Here is a 23,633-nt window from a genome sequence, read left to right as displayed (position 1 = left end):
AATTTTGACGGTTCACCGTAAAACAGGAAATGCGGTGTAAAAGGCCTTATCATGACCTGATCGGCCTCAAATTTGACACATTGCGTGTGATTCCGGTCCTCAACCATATGATGACTCTCACTGGCAGTGTAATTTGATAGCATGATGCTCGCCATGGAACAGGAAGTGCAATGAAAATAGCCTGAACACGGTCAGAATGGCCTCAAACTTGATGCATTGCGTCAGAGTTTTGTCCTCATCACAGTCACATCACAATGATGACAATCAGCCGTGGCGCCACCTGTTGGAAACAGGAAGTGGAGTGTAAATTACCTGAATATGCTCCGTTCTGCCTAAAACTTCGCAACGTTGAGTCAAAATCCGGTCCTCATCACACGACTTTTAGTCGTTGTTCCATTTGAGGGTGTGGACGTGGCCACGCCACAAACTTTAATATTCGCCATTAAACAGGAAGTGAACTTTAAATACTCTCAACGTGGTCCAATCCGACTCAACCTTTCGACATTGTATTGGAGTCCACATCTGATCACAGGCATGTGACTATAACAACCATTGGGTATAGAGCTACCTGCTGGAATCAGGGAGTGGGCTGTACATGTCCAGATTTAGCTCAAATTTTACATGTTGCATGAGAGTCCACATCTGATCACAGCCATTTTGGGGATTATTGCGTTACCTTATTGAACACTCATCGTCTTGAACCCGGAAATGTAGTATGAATAATATTATGTGCACTTTGTAGGTTAGGGTTAGGGTTAGGTGGCACGATTGAGGGATCTTTGCGCAAATAACAGATCCAATATAGATCCCCCCATGCATTATTATCATTATTATTATTATTATTATTATTCATATTTGACCATCGTAGCAGTGATTTTTACCTGTGATAGTCAAGAACAAACTTCAGCTCAAATTTTCCCAATTTTACAGTGAAGTATTTTGGAATGTCGTATTACTGTCTTTCCATGCAGTTTATTTAAAAAAAAGAAAGGCGCTATAATGCTCCAAGGCCTGTGAGTGCGCGCGCGCGTGCGTGCGTGCGCGAGATCTCCCCCGGTGCATTGTGGTCTGTCTGTCTTGCTGCACCGGAATCTGAAGAATTTGAGGTGTCCGTCCGCCAACTCTTCTGTTCATCTTCACATCCTCTCTCTCTCTCTCTCTTTCTCTCCGTGGACAAACCCGTACGGTAACGCGTCTTCCCGTTACTTCATTCACCAGGCTGTTGTCTTTATTTCAGCGGGCTTTGTTGTTATTGCGGGCGCCCGTTAGCCGTTTACCGTCCCGCAGGCGAAGCTACTCGGCTAGTTAAGAGGCGGTAACGCCGCCGAGATTTGCTAGTTTGCCGAGCCGCCGCTGTTAGCCTGGGGGAAACAAAACGGTGTGTTTTTGCACAGCTTTTTCGTGAAAATGGCGACAGAAGCGGCGGAGGTTAAATAACAAGCGGTTGGAGGTTTTGAGAGGTGGCTCGCGCTGTTCGTCGGTTAGCGGACGAACACCTCGCGATAATCTGCAGAGGTCGGTGGAGCTACTTAAAACTGCTCTAAATTAGCTCGTTAACTAACTTCAACACGTGTTTTTTTTTTTTTAAATCAGGACAGCCGGGAAACAGTCAGGTGTTTTTGTTTAAAGTACCATATACATAAAGATGCGGAGTGGTTTTCAGTCGGTGGGTGTGTTCAGGCTCTGTTCGAACACTCAACGTGGGCCTCCAATATGCCAAAAATACAGAAAAACGATCCCCTCAACTCCTCAGTTTAGTTTATTCTGTCTTTCAATGGATCGTGATTGCGTTTTGTCATCCCACATTATAGTTTTGAGCACAACGAGTACAACAGTTCTGATTGTAACGACATTCTCCAAAATGTATCTCTGTACTTTTGGTTTAAACATCTATACAGACGCCTGTATGACCTCCTCTTGATAGACTTTAATTTAGATTCACTTAAGTCTCCTCTCAAAAGTGTTTGGGCCACACCTCCCACATCCAAACCCTCTAATTTAGTGTTTGCTTGAAAAGCACCCTGTGTCACAAGGAAGTAAACAAATATGATCCACATCATAGAGACGCTGAGATTAACATCACAAGCCTATCCTAATCTCCTTTCCTCAAGTCGTAGTGTTATAGTGGGACACAGCTGAAATGCAGTCACTGAAGCAGGAAGCGCTTTTTTTTTTTTTTTTTTTTTTTTGTGGCGAGGACTCTCACAAGCCTTTGAGAGCACAAACCAGACTTCCTGTCTCTCACGTTGAGGCCTGTAACTGCAACGACATGAATTACAGGCCAGAACCGGAGTATAAATGAATGTGCTGCACTGTTTTGATATTTGCATTTCACTGATGATCTTATCTTTTCAGGTTGAACAAGAAAGAAATGTCTCAGGCGGACAAAATGAAGGTAAGACGGTTAAAAGATACCCGATCGGTACTAATATGGCATGTTGCTGTTCCAGATTCCTGCCTGTGCTGTTTGGATCTGTCCTCACTGCTGCATTACTGTAATAAGATGGTTTCACCTTGAAACGTTATCTTGTTTTGGTGCTGCTTCAGTTAATTCCACCAATATTGTGTGGCTGTTGAATTTAATTCAATTATCACTGCGCTGCTCATTATCCACCTCAATCATGCTTATCACACCAGACAGCGAATTTAGGCTTTATTTCTTCTTCTCCGGCAAACAACGTCAAGAATGTGCCGTTTCTTTGTCCAACACGGCCACCAGCTTGTAAACTACATTGCTCTGACTTGTCTTGTGTTGGAAAAGGATCGTAAACTCTTGAACTGATGCGAGTTTTTGCAAACAGATGGCCGTAACCTGCCTAAATACCCTCTTCGTTCCCAAACAGATGTCTCCCTCCCGTCGTAGCACTTGTAACTGGTTTTGACGTCCTTGCTGTAAAGACATAACTTCTACACTCTTCTAATCTCAGATGTGGTTTAAAACTTTTGTACCTAGTGTTGTTTAACTAAATCTAATCAAAGACGTGTTTCTCAGAGGTAATGACTCCTGTCCTTGTCTGTTTGATTGTCTTACAGCAGGGGCAGTTTACCAACCCCGAGACCCCGGGGTACGTTGGGTTTGCCAACTTGCCTAACCAGGTTCATCGCAAGTCTGTCAAAAAAGGGTTTGAGTTCACTCTCATGGTTGTAGGTAAGTGGCCTTTTGTCTACGGGGAATGTTTAGTTTGGGAAGCGATGCTGATAATCACTGATAATCACGTCTGTGAGTCTCAACATTTTGCGGAGTGTATTGAGACTTTTGTGGCGACGTCGTGCCTGAGTGGCTGAACATATTTTTTTCTGCTTGTCGGGATAACCGCTATATGTCGTCGTCGTACTGGCTTCTGCGTACGGAGCATGCGATGGCCGATTCGTCTTAAGCGTCATTTCCCTTCTTTAATGTGACTTCTGTGACTGTGCGAACCTTTTGTGCTGCTCGCGGAGGAGGGGGGAGGGTAGAAACTCCCCCGAAAACACTGCTCATCCTTCTGCTTTAAAATAAACCGGAGAGGAATGTTGCTCGCGAGCCTCGAGGGACCGATTCACACGGAGGCCTACTGGTTTCTCTCCTGGAGGAGAATTCATCGGGAGCTGATTTAACCCGCCGCTCGACCCCCGCTTGACCGTAATCTTGTTTTCCTTGGCTGAGAAAAAAAATCAAGTTAGAAAAAAGATTCAATCGCTATACCTCTCATTGAAAGCACGAGCTCATTTTATAGTATTTCTCTTGTTAAGACGCATCCAGAATTTGAGTTTAACGTTGTGTTGACTTTTAGTGGGAGTGCTCTGTTGGTCCGGCTCCTTGGTGGAAGTTAGAACAATGCCGCTCTCGGCTTGTGAAAATTCCACGACAGTAATGCTTGGAGTGCACTTGGCGCAGCAATGCAACACTGCGGAAGTTCTGTCATGTAATATGTCATGAATAGCATGTAGTAGCTTGCAGAACAATGGTGCGTTTGTCTTTTATATTCCTCTGTGGATTTAAGATCCTTTGTGCTTTTAAAGTTTTGTTGTTGTTTTTTTCCAGAGACATACAAATACGTTTCTTCGGAGTATTTGCATTTTTCCTTGCCTTCAATTTGGTATAAATTCATCCTCAAGCGGCAGATTGACTGGACAGCTTGTGTCCACCGTCTCCAGGAATGTATAATCAGTCACCTGATGGTTGTGATAGTCGACATCGGGTTTTTGTATCAGCTCGACATGTACTTCAGTCTGCAGTGAGGCCCGGCGAGCAGCACTGTGAGGAGTTCTTTGTTCCGTTTTGTTTGAACAGCCTGTAACCTGACTGGTCCTTAAGAGAGTTTGACTAATTATAGCCTTTTCTCAGTTAGAGCTGATCTTGTGTTGAGTTTCTCTGCATCATCATGATGATGATCATTATCCTCTGTAATTTGAAGGTGAGTCCGGACTTGGGAAATCTACCTTGATCAACAGCCTCTTCCTCACTGACCTTTACCCTGAGAGAGTAATCCCTGGAGCCGCAGGTAATCTACACACACAAGCCTCTTTTTTTTTTTTTTTTTTTAATTATCTACATATTATTTATGCCTTTGATGCTTTCCTCCAACAGAAAAGATAGAAAGGACCGTTCAGATTGAAGCGTCGACGGTAGAAATTGAGGAGCGTGGCGTTAAGCTCCGCCTCACGGTGGTCGACACGCCAGGATACGGAGACGCCATCAACAGTCAAGACTGGTACAACGTCCTTCGAGAAACGAGATCTTTTTAGACTCAAACTGCCTGATTTGTTGTGACCACGCACGGTAACACAACGGGGATTAGAACAGCGAGATAACGGGGGGAGGGAGTATCCAGTGTCCACCTGAGCTTTGAGAGAAGTGCCTGTTTGACTTTACTCTTTCCTCCAGTTTCAGCACCATCATCAGTTACATCGACGACCAGTTTGAGCGCTACCTCCACGATGAGAGCGGGCTGAACCGGAGACACATTGTTGACAATAGAGTTCACTGCTGCTTCTATTTCATCTCCCCACTGGGCCACGGGTAACGTTCTGCCTCGTGCTTTTTTCTTTTCTTTTCTTTTTTTTTTTTAACATAAAAACCACAAAGGTCTTTTTATATTCTACTAAACATTATCGAACACACCCTCGTAACACGAATCGTTTTGTCTACTTCCTGTCCCAACCAGCCTGAAACCTCTGGATGTTCAGTTCATGAAGGCCATTCACAATAAGGTCAACGTGGTTCCTGTCATCGCCAAGGCCGACACGCTCACCCTCAGGGAGAGGGAGAGGCTCAAGCGCAGGGTGAGGCCAACAGATCTACCCATTGTTCAGAGATTTCTCTCTCTCTCTTTTTTTTTTTTTTCTTTCTTTTCCCCCCAGTCATGAGCAGTATTTATAGCATCTGATGTTTGCTGCGGTGGCCAGTCTTCTCACAGCTGATTTCTCATTGCATTTTATAAAACGGCTTCACAAAAACGACACGTTTAATACTATGAAGTCTCAGTTTCATTTACAGAAGATGTAAGTTTGAACTCGATTGATGTTTCTCGGGAAGCGGCTGCGAGGTTGCTCGTCGTCCTCCTACTTAACAGACACTCACCAATGTTTGCTCTTCCTTTTAGATTCTCGATGAGATCGATGAGCACGGTATCAAGATTTATCACCTTCCCGACGCTGAGTCCGATGAAGATGAAGACTTCAAGGAGCAGACCAGAATCCTGAAGGTAACATGTCTGTTCTCCACTAATGAATTCGCACCTGAATTATTGTTGCACTCCAAAAGAAAAACTGAACATGGTGGGGGTTTTTTTGTTAGTTTTTTTATTGTGGAGATATTAAGAGTGATGATTATTTAAAAAAAAAAAAAAAAAACACCTCTCTTGTCCAGGCGAGCATCCCGTTTGCAGTCGTGGGCTCCAACCAGCAGATCGAAGCCAAAGGGAAGAAGGTGCGGGGCCGTCTGTATCCCTGGGGAGTGGTGGAGGTGGAGAACCCAGAGCACAACGATTTCCTCAAGCTGCGCACCATGCTGATGTGAGTGACGGATACGGAGAGCGAAAACACAACCTGCTGCTCTTAAAAAAAAAAATAAAAGAGTGGTTCGTCAAGTGGTTTTCGCTCATGCCTCCGACTTCTCTCCAACCTCACAGAACCCACATGCAGGACCTTCAGGAAGTCACCCAGGACCTGCACTACGAGAACTTCCGCTCGGACCGCCTCAAGCGGGGTGGCAGGTTGTCATCCCATGGTTACGTTCTGCCTCTGTCTCCTGCGTACGTACTTGTCTGTCAGCTTGCTTTTTCCCGCACCTCCCCCACCTCTCAAGCAGCAGCAGCCCCGTGATTAGAAATAAACAAGTCGTCATGTACATGAAGCATGTACACACACGCACACACACATGGCTGAGCTCAGCTGGAGCGTCCAGACGGCTTTATGTGGCGCGTTGGTTAAAGTCCAGCTACAGCCTTTCGCTTATTTTTAGTTATTTAGTTATTTAATGAAACGTGGAAGTAGAATCCGTTCTGTAGTCGAGTCACTCCCGACTTGTCATTTTCGCATATTAAACCGCCTCAACGTGGAGGTGCGGCAGTAAAGCTATTTTCATGTCGTGGGGTGTAGTTTGTTGTTGTTTTGACATGATCAGTTCAGCAATGCGTAGTTTACAGTCCGTACAGGTTGCAAACAAAGATGACTGCGTGTGTCTTTAACCCAGTGTGGGTATACCATCATTTAACCCCTTCATGTAGACCAAAGAGACTCTTAGACTGTCCCTCTAAAGCCAGCCCGGGACACGGGAGTGGTTTTACTGTCCTCACAGTGCCTCGCCATCAGCCCAGTGGTGGCGGTCTGGTTCTGATTTGTCCCATCCCATGAGTGGAGGTACCGTTTCAGTATTTTTTGTTTTTTTTGTTCTCCAATACGGGGTGGGAGGTCGTGCTGTTCCCCTGACTCCTGCACTCACTGCCTTTTTCTCTGGACTCTTCCTTGCTTTCATCTCTGTAGGTCAATGTTGTAGAGTTCCACTCTTCTCTGAACTAACCCCACTGAACCCAATTCTTTCACTCTCTCGGTGTGGCTTTCGCTGTTCGCTTAACGCTGCTTTAAAACTCTGGACGCGCAAGGCCGACGTGATCGTCGCCGCTTCATTAATATGTCTCACGAGTTAACAAACTTTTTGAAACGTTTGACTGTTTGGCACATGTTCTGCAGAAAAACAAATAGATATTTTTTTTAGCATCACGGTATCATGAAAAGTAAAGTTGAGCCGTGTGATTACAGCAGGAAGGGGCCGGAGCCAGAGGAAATGGACAAGGATATAATCCTGCAGGAGAAGGAGGCTGAGGTGAGATGCGTCGGACACTATCTTACGATTCCTCATTTACCTTTCATTTCTTTTTTATTGAAATGGATTAAAAAATACACAGCTTTGTTTCTGTATGCAAAAGTAAATGAATAACTTTATTTTCTCCGTGGAGAACCTTCAAATGTACATGAACTAAAAGCTGAAAGGAAACTAGTCTTTATGGTTGTTGTTGTTTTCTTTTTTAATGGGAGCAGCTGTTTCCAGTGGAGCATTTCTAATGCACACAGTTATTCTCAATAGTCGGCTTAACCAAGTGATCTCATAGACTCTAAACATAGCGGCCATGCATTCCACTATTCAAATCTCACTGATATCACTGTGTCGGTACAGTTGAGGCGAATGCAGGAGATGATCGCCAAGATGCAGGCCCAGATGCAGAAGCAAGGAGACGGAGAGGTGGACGGCCAACACGTGTGAACGAACGTACGGTCAGTGCAACTGTTCTGGGACTCGGGTTACTTTGTACCGGTCGCCCTACTTTGTTGTGCTGCATCTTTTTTAGAATGAATACAACTGAAGTCGCGCTCCATTTTAGTTCCACGTCATCACGTGTGGATCATCGTCTTCTCTCTCTCTCTCTCTCTCTCTCTCTCCTGCAGGTATTTGAGCCGCTGCTCGAGTTCGACCAGAGGAAGATGAGGAAAGTGCAAAAGCTGTCTGGTTATTGGCTCTGTCTGCTCACCACTAGCTTCGCCCCGGGTCCACATGGGATCTGGAGCCGTTTTGTTTTGTTTTTTTTGTTTAATACATACAGCAAAGTATATTCAAACAGTGTTACGATCATTTATTTACACTTCTTTTTTCTTTTTATCATGTTATTTGTATGAAACCGGCACAATCTGTTCAATTGAAGTCATGTGACACCGTCTTTTTAAAACAGTGGCATTTATTCTTACTGGGATTTTTCTGTTACCCTTCTTTCACATCTTTGATTTATTAATTCTGTGAACCAAAGTATGGCTTCTTCTGTTCTTTTGACATTTTGCGATTGAAGGATTCCGACGGGAGAGCCGACGATGGCAAAACTAGTAGCATAAATACCTAAAGCCTGTTATATTCCTTTTACACAGAGATGCCATTAATATTTCTCTGAACGGAGCGCTCAGAGCTGATCATGACCACACAAGCTTACTATCGAATAGTTTTTTTTCTTTCCCTACTTGGTGTTCTGCTCATATGCATGTCGCTCTCACCTTTTTGGGAGAAAAAAAACAAATGAAGGTGAATATTTTGCAGTGTCCAGGCCAGCCTCGTCTTTTTTAGCCCGTGTATATTCGTGCCGTTTTCACATCCGTGTCGCCACGTACAGCTGCCTTCGAGTGTGAATAGAAGAAAAGAAAGATTAAACTGTGACCTTTGACCTCTTCCAGTCTTCCTGTATGCCCAGTAAATGAAGGACTTGACTAATGAGGCGCGACGCCTCTTTGGTCCTCTCAATTAACCGAACACGTTCACTCCCCGTGTCCTCTCCTCTCTGTAGCGTGACGTCATGTGAGCGGAGCGGTGACGGTTTGGTGTGTTTTTCGTCGGTGCAGTGTGACGTAAGAGGCGCAGACTTGTACTTGTCCCAACCGCTGGCTACTTTGTGGTTTCCCCCCCGTGGCCATAAAAGAGCGTTAGGCGAGGTCGATGTGGCCAACATTCTCCTCACCAGCCAAGATGAGAGTTCTTCACATTCCTCTTTGTGCTGTTTCTACCCAACATTAAAGAACCAAATGTTATTAATGCATATATTGTAATAAAAGTTTTATTAAACTACAATGATCTCATTTGGTTTGTGTTCATCTCGGGGGGGCTGGTGTCAAATTACAAGCACTTCAAGAGAGCATAGACAATACATGTGGTTTCAAAAGAAAAGGGAGCTCCAAATTTTTTTTGTTGCACAATCAAGAAAAAGCTGAATTTGAGCATCTCATGTTCACTTCAGTTTCAATGTCATTAATATTGTCAACTTCCTGGTTAGATGTACAAATATGAACAAGTTAAGCCTCATGCTCTATTTCTGTGAGTTTCTTTATCCAAAACCCTGACTTTTATATTTAATACAAAGCCAAAATGAAATCACATCCACCTATTAAGACATGCATGCGGTTTGCGTGTTCTCCCCATGCATTGCAAGGGATTCCTCTCCGGTTTCCTCCCACAGTCCATAAAAGTTGTTGAAGGCTGAATGTTGACAGTAAGTATGGCCATAGGTGTGTGGAGTTTATCCGTTTGAATCCGGTGATGGTCCGGTGGCTTGTTCAGCATGAGGAAATATAAACACAAATCAATACACTTGAAGGCACCCAGACATTTTCCATAGACTTTATTATAGTTGTTTTCATCTCACTCTAACAGGTATACACAACGCTCTACATGTCATGGCTTTATTGTCTTAAATACTCTCCGATCTTTAAAGAAAAAACTGTAAAAATATTTAATTATAACTAGTTAAAAGATCTCTTCGGGGACAGCACTAAGAGGGGCACGACGGTATGAAGGGGCTGGAGGAGGAGGAGGAGGAGGGCGGGTTTGTTCATCTGTGGTCCTTGTCTGAGGAGCTGGGTGGGTCCGTGAGACAGGGAAAAAAAAAAAAAAAAAAGGACGACAGGGGACGGGATCAAGTTAAATCCAGCTGGGGTTTCACCGTGAAGACGGGGTGGTGTTACCGTTTAGAGAAAACCTGAAAGAAGGATGCGACAGACAGCAGGTTGGCCGAGTGTTGGACGAGAGCAGGTTCATTTGTTTGACGTGTCAGGGTGGTGCGATCACCTGCACACTCTCTCCATCATGTGCGTGACGAGGCGGTCGGAGATGCCTGGACACGACTCCTCGGCCAGGTTGAAGGCGTTTTCCAGCTCCTCGATCGCTCCCACGCCGCCGCCACTCGCCCGCCGCTTCTCCTTCAGCTGGTGGTGAAAGAGGAATCAAACCAGGGGAAGCGTGAAGCAACAGCGGCAACTTTGATGGGACATTTGCATTCGTCATTTTGATCATAAACCGATAAATTGAATCTATATTTGTTGTCATTTGCAGCGGGTTATCTGTTGGGTTTTGTTTCTCTCTCTATTCTCTGAATTCATGCCTCATTGATTCATGTAGTTTATATAGTATAGTCTATAATTGCTTCACTCCGAGCTACTTGCATTCAGTGAAAAGCCAGAAGACACCTTGGTGAGACGAGAAGTCCATCACAGTATATAGATTCATTTATGAAACTATCTATTTACAAAACAAGTAAAACCTATAACATCAGGTTAAACATAAGTCCAGATAAACATATCTGTACTTTTTTTTTTTTTTAAGATGCATTGTTTGTATTGACATAGTGAGTTGTAGTGCTATATTCAGATTGTTTAAAAAAAAAAAAAATGTAAAAAAAGTGTTTGGCCTACATGGGACTCTCGTGAGAACTGACCTACATATGAAAGACGGCGATGTCAAAGCTGTCTCCTGCAACATCTCGACAGACACAATCATAAAGGCCAACAAAGTCCAAATATTATAGCTTTGTTTACCAGATGATTCAAGTCTGCAGGTTTATAACCAGGCAGCAGACGTGTGTAAAGAAAGGCTAAATGAAGAGTGAGAGCAATGAAATACTAGTGTCGGAGACTCACCTCTCTGAAGATGGGCGTGACCAAAGCAGACAAACACTGAGACTTGGGTTGCCTTTTTACAGAGTCTCCCGTCTGTAAAGGAAGAAGAAGAAGAAAAAAAAAAAACCGTTTTCCAGAAGAGTAAAACCAAAAGATTTGACACGCTGACACTGTTGCATGCACGGAGCGAGTGTCACCTCGGAATCTGTGTGTGTGTAGCCCTTCTGTAATTTATGTATCGTGGTGGGTCTGACTGTGGGGAAGGTCCACATGGGGCACGTGTCCACGTCACCGTCAGCATCCCTGAAGGGGCAACGACGACAACAACAACGAAGTGAATTGGTAAAAAAGAATTCAAGAAAAAAAAGTTGTACCAGAAAGAAAACCCTGTTTCCGTGAGACAATAATTTAATCAGGTTGTCATTTCTACGAGATGTCTGGAAACCTGTGCAAATGAATAATAAAAACAAAAAACAAATGAAAATGAACCAAATCAAGGCGTTTCGGAGACTAACATATCTGAGTCATCAGAGCTGGACTCCTCTCCGTGTCCCTCCGACTTCCAGCGGCGGTAGCGATCGATCAGCTCCGTCAGATACGCCGTCTTCTTGGTGTAGCGCGTGATGAACTTGTGCTTGAGCAGCTCTTTGGCTGTCGGCCTCTGAAGCGGCGAGGGAGAACGGAAAAAAAATCGACAATCGGTTTGTGGTCTCAGACTTAGAGGTGAGAGAAGGGCAGTGGGTTTGTCAATAAATAATGAAGGGGAAAAACAAACGAATTATTATGAGAAGTGAACAAGCTAATCCAACCCCGAAACATTTGGTTGGATAAGTGCTCACATTTCACACTTCCGACTCTGCACGTGTGATTTAGATTTAGATTCTGCTACAATTCTTGCAGGAGGACGCTGTGACGGAGCTTTACTCACAAAACGAGGATCTTTATTAAGGCAGGCCTCCACAAACTCTTTAAAAGGTTTGCTGTACGAGCCTTCCAATGTCGGTGGGGTGTTTTTTGGAATAAGGAAGAGGACTCTCATTGGGTGGAGATCAGAGTTTGGGGGCTCCCCTTTGGCCAACTCTATGGCGGTGATTCCCAGGGACCAGATATCAGCCTGAGAGGGAGAAGAAAATATGTGGGAAATGAAGTTCACCTTTTATAGAGACAGACCTTTTTGTTGCCGTTGCTTCGGTAAAGAACCAAACTTTGAATCTGCTGCTAAGAAACATCGAAAAACACAAACATGTCTGGTCTCACCTTGAAGTCGTAGGCCGACTGCTTGATGACTTCTGGAGCCATCCAGAATGGCGTGCCGACAAATGTGTTTCTCTTAATCTGTGTGTCCGTCAGCTGTCCCGCCACCCCGAAATCTGCCAGCTTCACATCGCCCTGCTCTGACAAGAGCACATTGGCAGCTGGAAGGAGGAGAAGGAGAAGGAGGAGGTGGAGGAGGAGGAGAAGAAGATTTTCATGTGTGATCCACTTCTATTTGTGGGATAATAATAACCTGGAATTCATTGCAAGAGACAACGTCAACACGTAGGATACGGTCTGTGAGCGAGTCCACAGTCCGGTGCACTCAGTTACTTAGTGATCATATAGAGAAAAACAAGCCGACTCCTTGACTTTATAGCTCAAAAGGCTTTAAAACGCTGAAGACGCTCTATGGCAGGAAAAGCCAGAACTGGAGCATGAGAGCAAAGGCAACTGGAGTTAAAAAAAAAAAAAAAAGAAAAAGCAGCAGGTGATTCAGAAGATCTGCTGGGAAGACGAGGCTGAAGACACATTGGATAGTAAGCTGGATGTAAAGGTGTACGGGCCACGCCTGTATCCGCGTCCTGTTACCGGTATTTAAACACGACACATCGCAGGATGTATGCAGCCGATAACACACACAGCTTGAGAAAAAAAACAAACAAAAAAAAAACGAGCAGCATGTAGTTGAAGCTAATGCTAATTATTTAGAAATTACGCTGCGATCGTCGAGCTTTGTTCTCGAATTGGCAGTGATGTGTTTCATTGATCGCAGCGATAAAGTTTTCTTTGACATTGTTTTTACACTTTTATCATTGTAAGTATCATTATCGTTACATACGAGCACAGATCAGCTGTTTTGAGGGACCTCTGACCTGGACAACTGAGAAAATCAATCGACACCATCATCATTGTTTATAGCAGGAACGGCGGGAATATGTCAAAGTACATCAAATCAACATTGCCATGATGATGTGAGACTTCGCGCTCCCACATGGTGTCAATAAACAACATACACGGCTTGTTAGCGTGTCGCGGTGATAGTCTGCACAGCATCTGGTCTCTTTCATCATATTTGCGCCAAATTCAAAACACCACGCTACGGCTAAATAGTCTGAAAGTACAAGTATGCTCCTGTCTGAGTTTGTGTCAGAAAAACACATACGAGGTGATAAATGGTTTGATATAAGCTGCTTAGCCATAAAACAATCACTTGAAAAGCTAAAAAATGTGATCATGTCACATGGAGTAGCTCTCCGCTGTGTCATCAATGCTTTACGAAAGTGTTGATTACCTTTTATATCTCTGTGAATCTTCCTTTCAGAGTGCAGATATTCCAGCCCCTTCAGTATTTCCCTCAGTATAGTCGCAATGTAGGTCTCTTCTAGAGGCCCGGGGCGGAGCTGAAATGAGAAGAGTTCAGAGAAATATAGACAGGGAAATTAAGGAGACGCAAAGAGTATGTCAGTTTGCCTTCTTCATTGTAAACAAACGTCACGATAAAATATTTTTAAACTGTGTAAGCCGCGTAAAAATAGAAATCTTCTTACCAGATCGAGAGCAGATCCTCCGCCTAAATACTCCATGATAATCCAAAGCTTGGTCCCCTGAAGGCAAAAAATGTACTTGATGAAAGACAAATTAAAGCCCGACCGGCCTATAGAGCACTGCATTATGTGTTTGTGTCCTCAAGCGTGTGCGTGTTGGAAAGTGGAGTTGGGCAGTGTGTGTGTCGTACGCATGATATTTGTGGTTAATATCTCACCTTCAGGTATGATCCATAATACTTTGTGACGAAAGGACTGTCACATTGGCTCAACACTGTGATCTCCTGTTGAATATCTTCTATCTCGTCCTCGGCCTCCTCCAGGTCTATGATCTTAATCGCAACCACCTCTTTGGTGCGGTTGTTGATTCCTTTATAGACCTCACCAAAGGAACCTTTTCCAATCCGCTCCTGCTTGGTGAAGTACTCTTCAGGATCCAACCTGGTATTCTGGTTCAGCACCAACAAAGAGAAACACAGTAGCTGTAGCCGTGTAATTACTATGGCAGCACTAATAGTTTGCTTTGAATGTTTGGGCGGGTGTCTCTCGCTGTGTATGTGAACATCACAAAAGCTATGTGCTGATGACAAATCTGAGTTTCAAGGAAACGGATGCAGGGTTAATGAGACCTGGTAAGAATATTAGTTATAGGCTTTTTTTTTTTTTTTTGAATACGTCAACATACCAGATATAGGAAAATATGACGGATGATTAACCTTTCTTATCTGCCTCAGTGTTGATCTATTTTAGTCCCAGACCTAAATGACCTGAACAGTTTGTACGATGTAAATAGGACACGTCAAGCCCACTGCTTCTATTGACAAGAAAGGAAAAATGCATTGAAAGGAAAAGACACAATAAAACATTCTGTATGTCCATGTGGCGTCCATCTCCCTTCCAACGTGTAGCTGTACGATTCGGGAACATTTACCGATTGTTATCAAAACGTACTGAAGAAGATCTACCAAATAAGAAGAGACATAGATGAAACCATCTTTTGTCTATGTGGCTTCACCGCTGCCACTGACGGCTCAGACCACCACCCACCTATTCATAGAAAGCCTGACAGTCACGCTGGTGGGGGGCTCTCTCAGACGAAAAGAGGATTTGTGTACCTGGTTCTGCATGTCTCGAAGGTGTGCCATCCCCCCGGTGGATCGGACGGGACCGGGACAGCCACAGCACCGTCTCTTCCCGAAAGTTGTCAGACGATCCTCCGGGTTTCTCCCTCCCCTCGTAGCTGTCTAGGAAGCTAGCTAGGTGGCTAGCCAGCCAGATAAACACCCAGTCTGCGGCTGCTTTTAACGGGCTGTCACTCCGCGCAAACTGTTTTCGGCCTCCAAGTCCACCGGAGGACCGAACAGCCCGGCGACACGACCGGCTACAGGCCCGCGGGCTCCATGTGTGTCGGAGGTTGTAGGCAGGAAGGGGGAAAAATGCTCTCCCGGCGAATTAATATTTAATTCATTTCAAGGAGCGCTTAGCCTGTTGTTCATTTGAAGCTTGAGGGGGACAAAATAATGGCCCAGACCGACGGCGCATGCGCAGTGTACACCTAGTCGCTGAACCCGGTGGAATTCTGGGAATTGTATGCCTCATTCTGTCGCTTCACGATCTACATTCTTTTGAATAAAATAAAGCCTCACAATGGGAATAGTGGTGTAAAATTTTGGAAACTAAACACGCATAGCTATTTATGAGACACGCATGTACATAAAGTTCTCACTTGTTTTGTATTTTTGTTATTATCAACAATGATTACGCAATAATATTGAAAGGTCTCATGAAAACCCAATCGTATTCTATATTTACCACAAAAAGCACAAACACCCGAATCATTATCGAGTTCATGTGGAAGTGTAGCATTCAGTGCCTTTCTAATCCAATGTTTCTCAAAAATCAAGAAGAAGAAGAGGCACCTCATCAGATCGAAGGAGGTCAGCGTCATTTTTGTCTGACTTTATCTGCTAACAAATCAGCATATTTCAGAATTTTTCTGTGCTCTTATTACTTTTGTGTAGACGTGTGAAGGATTGTGAAATAGTCTAACCTCACAGTGGGGACGTCCCTGCTGCATTTTCAGGTTTTGTAACCTTTTTTTGTGTGGAGTTGGCAAGATCTATGCATGCATAGTTTGTCAAGTTTCCTCCTATTGTTCAAAGACGTGTACTAGATGATTCTTTGTCTCTAAAATGATCATAGGGGTTAGTAAGAGTGTGTGATTGTCTGTGCTGGCCTCTAATGGACTGGCAGCCTGTTTGTTGTGTATCCTGCCTTTCACCCACGGTCGGCTGGGGTCGAGGGCGCGACATTGGTCACACAGATCGAGTGATAGTGGCAAGAGTGTATGAATTAGAGTAAAGTGATGAAAGCATTTCTTAAAAAATAAAGTTATCAATCTATTTCTATAATTTGAGCCTGATCCTTGTGGGACAACTGGATTATGGTGTATACATTATAAATTGAGGAATCTTAGAAATCATAACAAATAATTCTTATAGTATAGCGAAGACCTACATACATCACCTTGTAGTTTAACCACAGACACTCCGGAGAAGTGAAGGACTCATTCGAAAAGCCCACAAACCAATCTGCACTGGCCCCAACACTTGTTATGTACCTTGTTGATGATGAAACCTGCAAGTTTCATGTTGCACTAGATATCAATATTTACATGATGAATACTTTTGAGCATGTAGATTCTTGCAAGTATGTGTAATTCTCTCTCTCTCTCTCTCTCTCTCTCTCTCTCTCTCTCACACACACACACACACGCACACACGCACACACACCCCCCCCCCACACACACACACACACACACACACACACACACACACACAGACACACACACACAGCGCGAGAGAGCGTGATAGATAGATAGATAGATAGATAGATAGATAGATAGATAGATAGATAGATAGATAGATAGATAGATAGATAGATAGATAGATAGATAGATATGATAATACAAATACTAATTGATTTTCTTTTTATATAACAGGCTGCTGTCGAGGGTGTGTACGCTCGTTTTATAACCCAGCAGCCACCTGCAGAGGCGGTTCGCGGATTTGTCGGTCTGCCTCTTAAGCTCCGCCCCAGCGGCCCCAACGGGCGGCTGTCGACGACTCCCCTCTCCCCGCTCGTACTGTGACTGGAGGCGGCGTGACTGTCGGTGCTGGCCGTTGTTGTCGGTCCCGGTTCAGGCTTTCTTTATCTCCGAACGAACAGCGCGTCATGTCATTCTAAACCTCGCTACTACACCCGTGACGGTAAGTGTCGCTTCAGCCCCGCTCAGCCTGTCTGTTTCTGCACATAACGAGGTGTAGCAGCGCTAAGCTAACGCGCTGCATGCAGATAACATCAAAGCGCGTGTCCGAGGTACACTAACACGAGCTGTGCACGAGCTCACTAACACACGGGCAGACATGGCGTCTTACATGGTTTTATTCAGTGACATTGAAGTGGTGTGTTAGCAACAGCTACACCTCATGTCAATGTTATGTAATGCCATGCAGGATAAGGCGAAGTGATATTGTGAATGCATTATTTATTATTAGCCTTTTCTCGTGCACGCGTCATGATGGTTCCTGTACCTGCCTTCTTCTTCTTCTTCTTTTTTTATACCCGTCCATGTTTCAGGCTGTGCTTTTTGCTGAGCGAGTTAACGAGGATCAAATGTAAATACAATATCCACCAGTACTGGGGGGATCATACATGCATGATTTTTGGAGCCGTTGCTCAGACAGATAATGGGGCACTCCCCACCTTATTTACCTAAAAACATCTTTACTTAATGTGGCACATCATGTCACTAAAACAAAACAATTCAAACATGTTAATTTGAACTGTTGATGCGATGTGTTTTGTACCAGTTGAGGGTGTAACTGCATCTACAATGCAAGGATACGAAACTGAAAAGGAACGTTTGATAGTAATAACCCCTGACTGATGCAGTGAATACGTTGCAGCCGATGTGTTTTTCAATCTCTCCCTAAAAGTAAATTCACATGTGAATTTGCTCTACTAATACTCAGTAAAACCTGAAAATGGTTCACTTTTCTTTTTTTTTAGTTCAATTTTTCTGTTTTTGTAGCTCAAAGCTTCATGCTGTAACATCATCTGGTCCAATGTGATAGTGCATTTGCGAAAGGTTTCTAATCAGTCACGTGAAGCAGTGAAAAATTGGCAGCGTTTTGAAAAAGTTACCTTTGTCTTTGTCCACGTAGGATTTTTCTGGAACAGCTGACAAGTGGTTTTAATGAATCCTGTGCCTCAAAAATCAGTCTGTAATCTTCTCAAATTTGATGCATTTGCATATTCTCGGAAAAGTAAATGATCGCTGTGCCTCTTTGAGATTTCCATTGAATTCTCAAATGCAGCACCACGACATACACGTACAGTTTCACCCTTTGTCTGTGAAGTCTTTTTGTGTCGTATTTATACGTTGTGTTCCGCTTCTGTCGGTTTTGATGCGCTTGCAGGCTGGATGAGTGGGCCAACGTTCGCCTCCCCTCCTGCAGAGGTGGCCGAGATAAACCGCATTCATTATGAGCTGGAATACACCGAGGGCATAAGCCAGCGCATGCGAATCCCCGAGACCCTCAAAGTGGCCCCGGAGAGAGACCAAGCCGCCATGCCACTGCAGGACCCCCTGCTTCGTCACACAACTCTGATGCACGTTCCTGAGCGGATCGTGGTTGCAGGTGAGGACAACATGGATGCTTGTCGGGGGGTCACATTTTCATGTTTAAGGCTTCACAAATCATCCCAAATTCAAAAAAAAAAAAGAAAAAAAGTTTGTGTGTCCTTTGTTCCCATTGTTGATTTCTTCCTCATATTTGTGTGCAGGTGAAGACGGGGACCCTCGCTTCACTCGTCCCAGAGACCTGGATTTAATCCAGTCCATTCCTCCCGTGGATCTCCTGGCCATGAAGGCCCCTCCACGGGTTCTCACCCTCACAGAGCAGCCCCTGGACTCCCTGGAAACGGAACAAACTGCCGACTCGCAAAGCAATCCCAGTCAAACGGTAGGTGAATTCAAGGGCTTGCTTCTTTTCTTTTCTGTTCTTCTTTTTTTTTATTGTAATTCTCCGACAGTTGGTGACCTGAGCTGCAAGGATTCTCGTAAATCCTTTAAACACTCCAGGCCAATGCTCCATGGGTATCGCGTTGCCTTGTGCTCCCTTCCTCTCTATTAAAGCTAATAAGTAAATGTACTTCTCAGTTCTTTACACTTTCGTGGACAATAGAGTTACGCAGTGGCTCATGCTTGCCTCACAATCGAATTCCTCTGTTCAGATATTGAAGTGGCTCCACTAGAGTTACAGGGATGAAGGCAGTATTTAGTTATATAAGCTGAGAACACCTCTTATTTTACACACAAAACGTTCTCCATCTTTATAGTTTACTGTGCAGTGTGCTACACAATGCTATCTTTGTACTGTACGTTTACTGTCTTTGTCCTAATTTTCTATTCCTCAATAGCATCTTATTCTGTATTTTACTTGATTTTATTGTCTTCAAGATCGGAGGAATCTTTCTTTCATGTTTGCATGATGACAATGACAATGGATCTGAATCTTAAGTGGTAATTTCAAGGTGAAACTTTTTTTCTTGGACTGTGGCTGCTGTAAGTCCATGGACAAGCGCTCAAATTATACAACTATTGAAGCTTTGTTTACAGATGTAAAATCCTAAATATCTAGAATGCTATTTTGACTTTTTATTGTTAAATTTAGATTTTTTTTGGGGGGGTGAAAACATTGATTTGTTATTGAACTTGTTGGAACGTATTAATCTGTGGGATTATAATCAACCTATTTAGGAACATTTAAGTATAACTCTCAACATTTTATTCCCTTTAAATTAGGTTCCAATAATATTTGTTGAAAATCGAAGATACTGACAGTGTCTGATGTTACACGAACAATCATAGTCATCGGAGTTTTGCTGATTCGATTAAAGTATTTGTTTCTGACCACGTCAGTGTTTCATGTAAATGGTACGACACATCACTTCCTGCCGTAGGGATCATACATTATGTAACGTTGCCATATGGTGCTTTACATGTGCAGTTTTGAGGAAAAAATGGCAGATGCAAAAGACGGCGCTGCTCTTAAGCACATTCCTGTCTGTTCTAATCACATCTGAACAAGGAGAATGTGTCTTTGGTGTCGCAGTTTTAATTGATTAGTCCAGCAGACAGACAGAAGGAATTCAGTCAGATTGACGTAAAATTGACGACATAATCTGGGGGTCATCACTGTCGACTTGTTTTTTATCTGGTTGGGAAAACTTCCAGTGACCGACTGATCTAATTCTAATGTGCCGTCAACTAACGGTGTGATAACCTTGAACATGTAAGTCATGTAGTCCTTTTTGTTTTGTTTTTGTCTCTTAATGACAGGGCAACTTTAACGTTCGGTCCCGGAGGGAACGCAGCGCCAGCGAGCACATTGCTGGACGTCACAGCAGTCAAATGACCAGAAGTGAAATAAGGTAAAACACTGCTTCATCTTCTTTTTTTTGATGATTTCACTCTTGTTAATGGCAAAACAAAACCCAAATGATTCCCTTTGCTAATAATTCCCCCCCCCCCCCCCCCCCCGCCATCTTTCCTCCAGTGTGAGTCCCTCCCCCTCTGTGCCTCCCGTCCGCCTGTGTCCCCCCCTCTGCTCCCCCGAGGACGCCAACATCAACCTGTACACAGCCGCTGGCTTCCTGTCTTACATCCAGGCCACGACTCGCCGCGCGTACCAGCAGGTCCTGGAAATGCTGGATGACAGCCACCGCAGGTGAATTGACTTGAGTTTGCGTGTGAATTCTCAAAAGTTCACAAATTCCTGTGTACTATGAAATTCCATCCTGGCAGTGTTGTCCATGAACCGGTAATAGATGCTATCAAAAAATCCGTGACGAGAATACGACTTGAAAATAGGAAAAGCCTAATGTTTGTGTTAATCTGTGAATTAAAAAAAAAACCCAAAACAGACCAGGACACTGTTTCATTCAGTTTCTGTGCCGATGACACCCAAATGAGTTTTTCTACCTCTCTGGGCTCAACAGTTCAACATGAACAAATAGAGGTTCACTTCGGGGATTTCACAAATCTCAACTCCTTTCACAATGAAAAGAGATTAAAGAAGTTTGCGCAGTGTATCGTTGACCTGTTTCATCATGACATAGTGAACACTGTAAAATATCCAAAGTACAAATCATATTAAAGCTGCGAGCAGGCTTGAACAGGAACTCGCTATTTGTGGGACTGAGACTGTCCATGTGTGGCAACGTGGTGAGAGTCTGATCAGAGCATGTACAGGTTATGTAGAACCAACTTTGTGTTTCCAGCAGGTGGCGCTATGGGCGACGTGAAGTGGTCCAGTGACTAATAGTCCACATAAGGCTGTGATGAAGGCCAGATTGCTTCTACAAATCAAAAACATAGGTTGCATTCATTAAGCGTCAAAGGTACAATTGAGACATAAAAATTTTTGCTCTTGTTGCCATTTTTAGGGATTTTCTTTTCCTATTTTCTCAATTTAGATATTTTGTGCATCTTTACTATTTTAGCCGCTTTTGCTATAACTATTTATCGCCACTGCATTTCCTCATGGTTAAAGCAGTTTTAGCTTCTTTTTCTTCTTTTTTCCTTTTTCCTGAAATCTATGTATTATCAATTTTTATTATTTTAGTTTAACCATTTTTACTGTATTTTTTGTTTTTTGGTAGTTTGAGCTATTTTATGCTCTTTTTGGCAATTCTAGCTTTAGCAGTTTTACTTTGTTAGCCAAGATCAAACTTTTTTTCTTCTTCTTCTGTGTGGTATGTCAATAACATACAGATGTAAGCAAATTCTTTACTTACAAATCCTTCTCTGAAAATGTCAGGGGGAGTGACTCCCGGGGGGCTGAAGAGCCATATGGGGCTCTAGAGCTGCAGCTTGTGGACCCCAGGTCTTCCTGTGCTTAACTGGGCAGGCGAACCACTGATACTGAACTGATTATAAGTGGGAATGTGCAACTAATTTGTCGGTTTCTTTGTTGGATGAGTGTCCTTTTACCTTTCACCTGAAGTCAACTGGAATAAGCTCAAGCATCCATGAAACTTTGAACGCACAAAAAGTACGATTTATTATCTGTTCCGGACGTCTCCCAAATGTGACTGAAGGTGGATTTACTTGCGCAGGACACATCTGGACCTGTCGCTGGATATGAGCATTGACGAGTGTGGATTAGTAGACGCCTCCTCACTGCGACGACAGGTAACGTGTTCATGTTCCACATTCAATAATACTTCTGGCCCCCATAGACACGCCCGTGTCGCGTGTTTACACGTTTACCTTTCGAAGCTGGACATTCACTCGCGTGTTGATTTTCAGATTGTGAAGCTGAACCGTCGCCTGCAGCTGCTGGAGGAAGAAAACAAAGAACGTGCCAAGCGAGAGATGCTCCTGTATTCTGCTACTGTGGCGTTCTGGCTGGTCAACACCTGGATCTGGTTTCGGCGCTAAATCGGACCACGACCGTGTTTCCCAAAACACTCGAACCTGAAGCGAGTCCTTGTTAAAAGGTGTAACCATGAATTATTTGGTTTTTTTTGACAAAACAAAGCATTTTGTTAAATATTTAGTCACAACCCTCCACTTTGTTTTTTCAAATTCAATGACGACACCCAGTTGAAGAATTTCATACTTAAGCTTGAGAGAAAACTTGTGACCACAGCTGCAGGTTAAGCCTGTATTATTATTTTCTTAAGAAAAATCTTGTGGGCTTCTCTCTGCTAAAAACCTTGCTGTTGCAGTTGTGGACAGATTGGGACAGTTCCTTTTTTATTAAAAATGATTTGTAATTTTCACACTCTGCAATGCCGGAGCTTGGCATGGATTAGACAGCTGAAAATTAATTATGTGGTTTGTTTTGTTACGTTAACAAGCTTATTGGATCAAAATAAGCCACAATATCGATCAAATATTTAGTTTGAATCGGTGTTAGAGGCCTGAGTTGTTTCTCTCTTTCAACTTTTCACAATATTGTCAATGCATTGCCTGGGTGGCTAAAACTATTAGCACTGACTCATAATGTTGGCATTTTGGTCAAAGAACTGGATACTACGCTACTGGTTACATCTTTTCAGTCTGAACAATTCTGATGTTACTGATGCTTTCCTTTATTGGTCGGGAATAGCTAAATGAAAAAGTTAATCTGATATTTAGGCGAACGAGATTCGTCTTCAGTGACTTATGTTTTGGGAATGCAGACCAAAGTAGGAGCGGTTTGGATGGGACCAAATCTCTGACGTGACGTACGTATGTCTGTTTGAAGTCGAGGCTCATCGGTCTGGTCAGAAACTATCGTTCTTAAGTGTCAAACTGAGAAAACTATAAATGCCATAACTTTGTCCCCTGGATGCTTTGTGTGCTCTCCTTTTACCCTAAACATTTGTTTCTTGAACTGGATTAACATGTGAAAACATTTTGTCCTTTATGGTATTTTTTTTTTTTTTTTTTGTACCTCTTGGAAGGGTCCATTGTTACGGGATTCTCCTCAAGGCATAATGACATGGTCACACAATTGTCCGGATAGGAAAGGTTATTTATTTGTGAAATGATGCCGTTTTATCCTGCTGTTCATACTCAAGAACTACCTACCAGATTACAAAGCATGGACTACACGTTTTCATACATCTTACTCTAAAGGCTTCAAGCCAATGTGTGTAATAGACGAAAAACCCCGTGTCATTATTTTTGAATAATGAATAATGCGTATGTATATCATGCAGTGGCTGTTTTCTGTTTGCCAGTGTACCGACGCGATCACTTAAAGCTGGAGTTTTAAGTCACTTTGTAATATATGAGTTCACCCATTGTAAATAAGTTTTGCTGTAATAAACTGCTCATTTCTCCGGAGCGCTTTGCTTTTTTTGTGC

The 23,633-nt window shown here is 43.4% G+C and overlaps 3 protein-coding genes across 5 annotated transcripts; 2 read left to right on the top strand and 1 right to left on the bottom strand.

Annotated features, from left to right (window-relative positions):
• The first annotated feature begins 1,082 nt into the window (after positions 1 to 1,082).
• Positions 1,083 to 9,082, top strand: septin2 (septin 2). 3 transcript variants are annotated; one of them, XM_080503766.1, is made up of 13 exons: positions 1,083 to 1,186; positions 2,356 to 2,395; positions 3,034 to 3,148; positions 4,398 to 4,484; positions 4,571 to 4,694; positions 4,868 to 5,002; positions 5,148 to 5,265; positions 5,586 to 5,687; positions 5,852 to 5,997; positions 6,114 to 6,197; positions 7,246 to 7,306; positions 7,658 to 7,755; positions 7,927 to 9,082. In XM_080503766.1, exons 2-12 carry the CDS (start codon positions 2,372 to 2,374, stop codon positions 7,742 to 7,744), a joined length of 1,083 nt encoding a protein of 360 aa, XP_080359892.1. In that variant the 5' UTR covers positions 1,083 to 1,186; positions 2,356 to 2,371; the 3' UTR covers positions 7,745 to 7,755; positions 7,927 to 9,082. The 3 variants fall into 3 exon arrangements, with proteins under 3 accessions (XP_080359892.1, XP_080359890.1, XP_080359891.1); XM_080503764.1 differs by having other exon boundaries at positions 7,243 to 7,306; XM_080503765.1 differs by having other exon boundaries at positions 1,092 to 1,106; positions 7,243 to 7,306.
• A 578-nt stretch (positions 9,083 to 9,660) lies between these two features.
• stk25b (serine/threonine kinase 25b) lies at positions 9,661 to 15,220 on the bottom strand. Its single transcript, XM_080504122.1, has 11 exons — positions 14,825 to 15,220; positions 13,928 to 14,158; positions 13,713 to 13,769; positions 13,457 to 13,565; positions 12,166 to 12,323; positions 11,837 to 12,022; positions 11,424 to 11,569; positions 11,106 to 11,211; positions 10,930 to 11,001; positions 10,082 to 10,218; positions 9,661 to 9,992 (listed from the first exon to the last, which is right to left on the bottom strand). Exons 1-11 carry the CDS (start codon positions 14,852 to 14,854, stop codon positions 9,953 to 9,955), a joined length of 1,272 nt encoding a protein of 423 aa, XP_080360248.1. The 5' UTR covers positions 14,855 to 15,220; the 3' UTR covers positions 9,661 to 9,952.
• Positions 15,221 to 16,844: 1,624 nt separating this feature from the next.
• Positions 16,845 to 23,594, top strand: mffb (mitochondrial fission factor b). Its single transcript, XM_080503976.1, has 7 exons — positions 16,845 to 16,978; positions 18,191 to 18,412; positions 18,558 to 18,736; positions 20,116 to 20,207; positions 20,333 to 20,503; positions 21,894 to 21,969; positions 22,087 to 23,594. Exons 2-7 carry the CDS (start codon positions 18,196 to 18,198, stop codon positions 22,216 to 22,218), a joined length of 867 nt encoding a protein of 288 aa, XP_080360102.1. The 5' UTR covers positions 16,845 to 16,978; positions 18,191 to 18,195; the 3' UTR covers positions 22,219 to 23,594.
• The last annotated feature ends 39 nt before the right edge of the window (positions 23,595 to 23,633 follow it).

The sequence above is a fragment of the Blennius ocellaris genome (assembly GCF_963422515.1).
Source record: "Blennius ocellaris genome assembly, chromosome: 10".
NCBI lineage: Eukaryota > Metazoa > Chordata > Actinopteri > Blenniiformes > Blenniidae > Blennius > Blennius ocellaris.
This window is presented reverse-complemented; position numbering and strand designations above follow the sequence as displayed.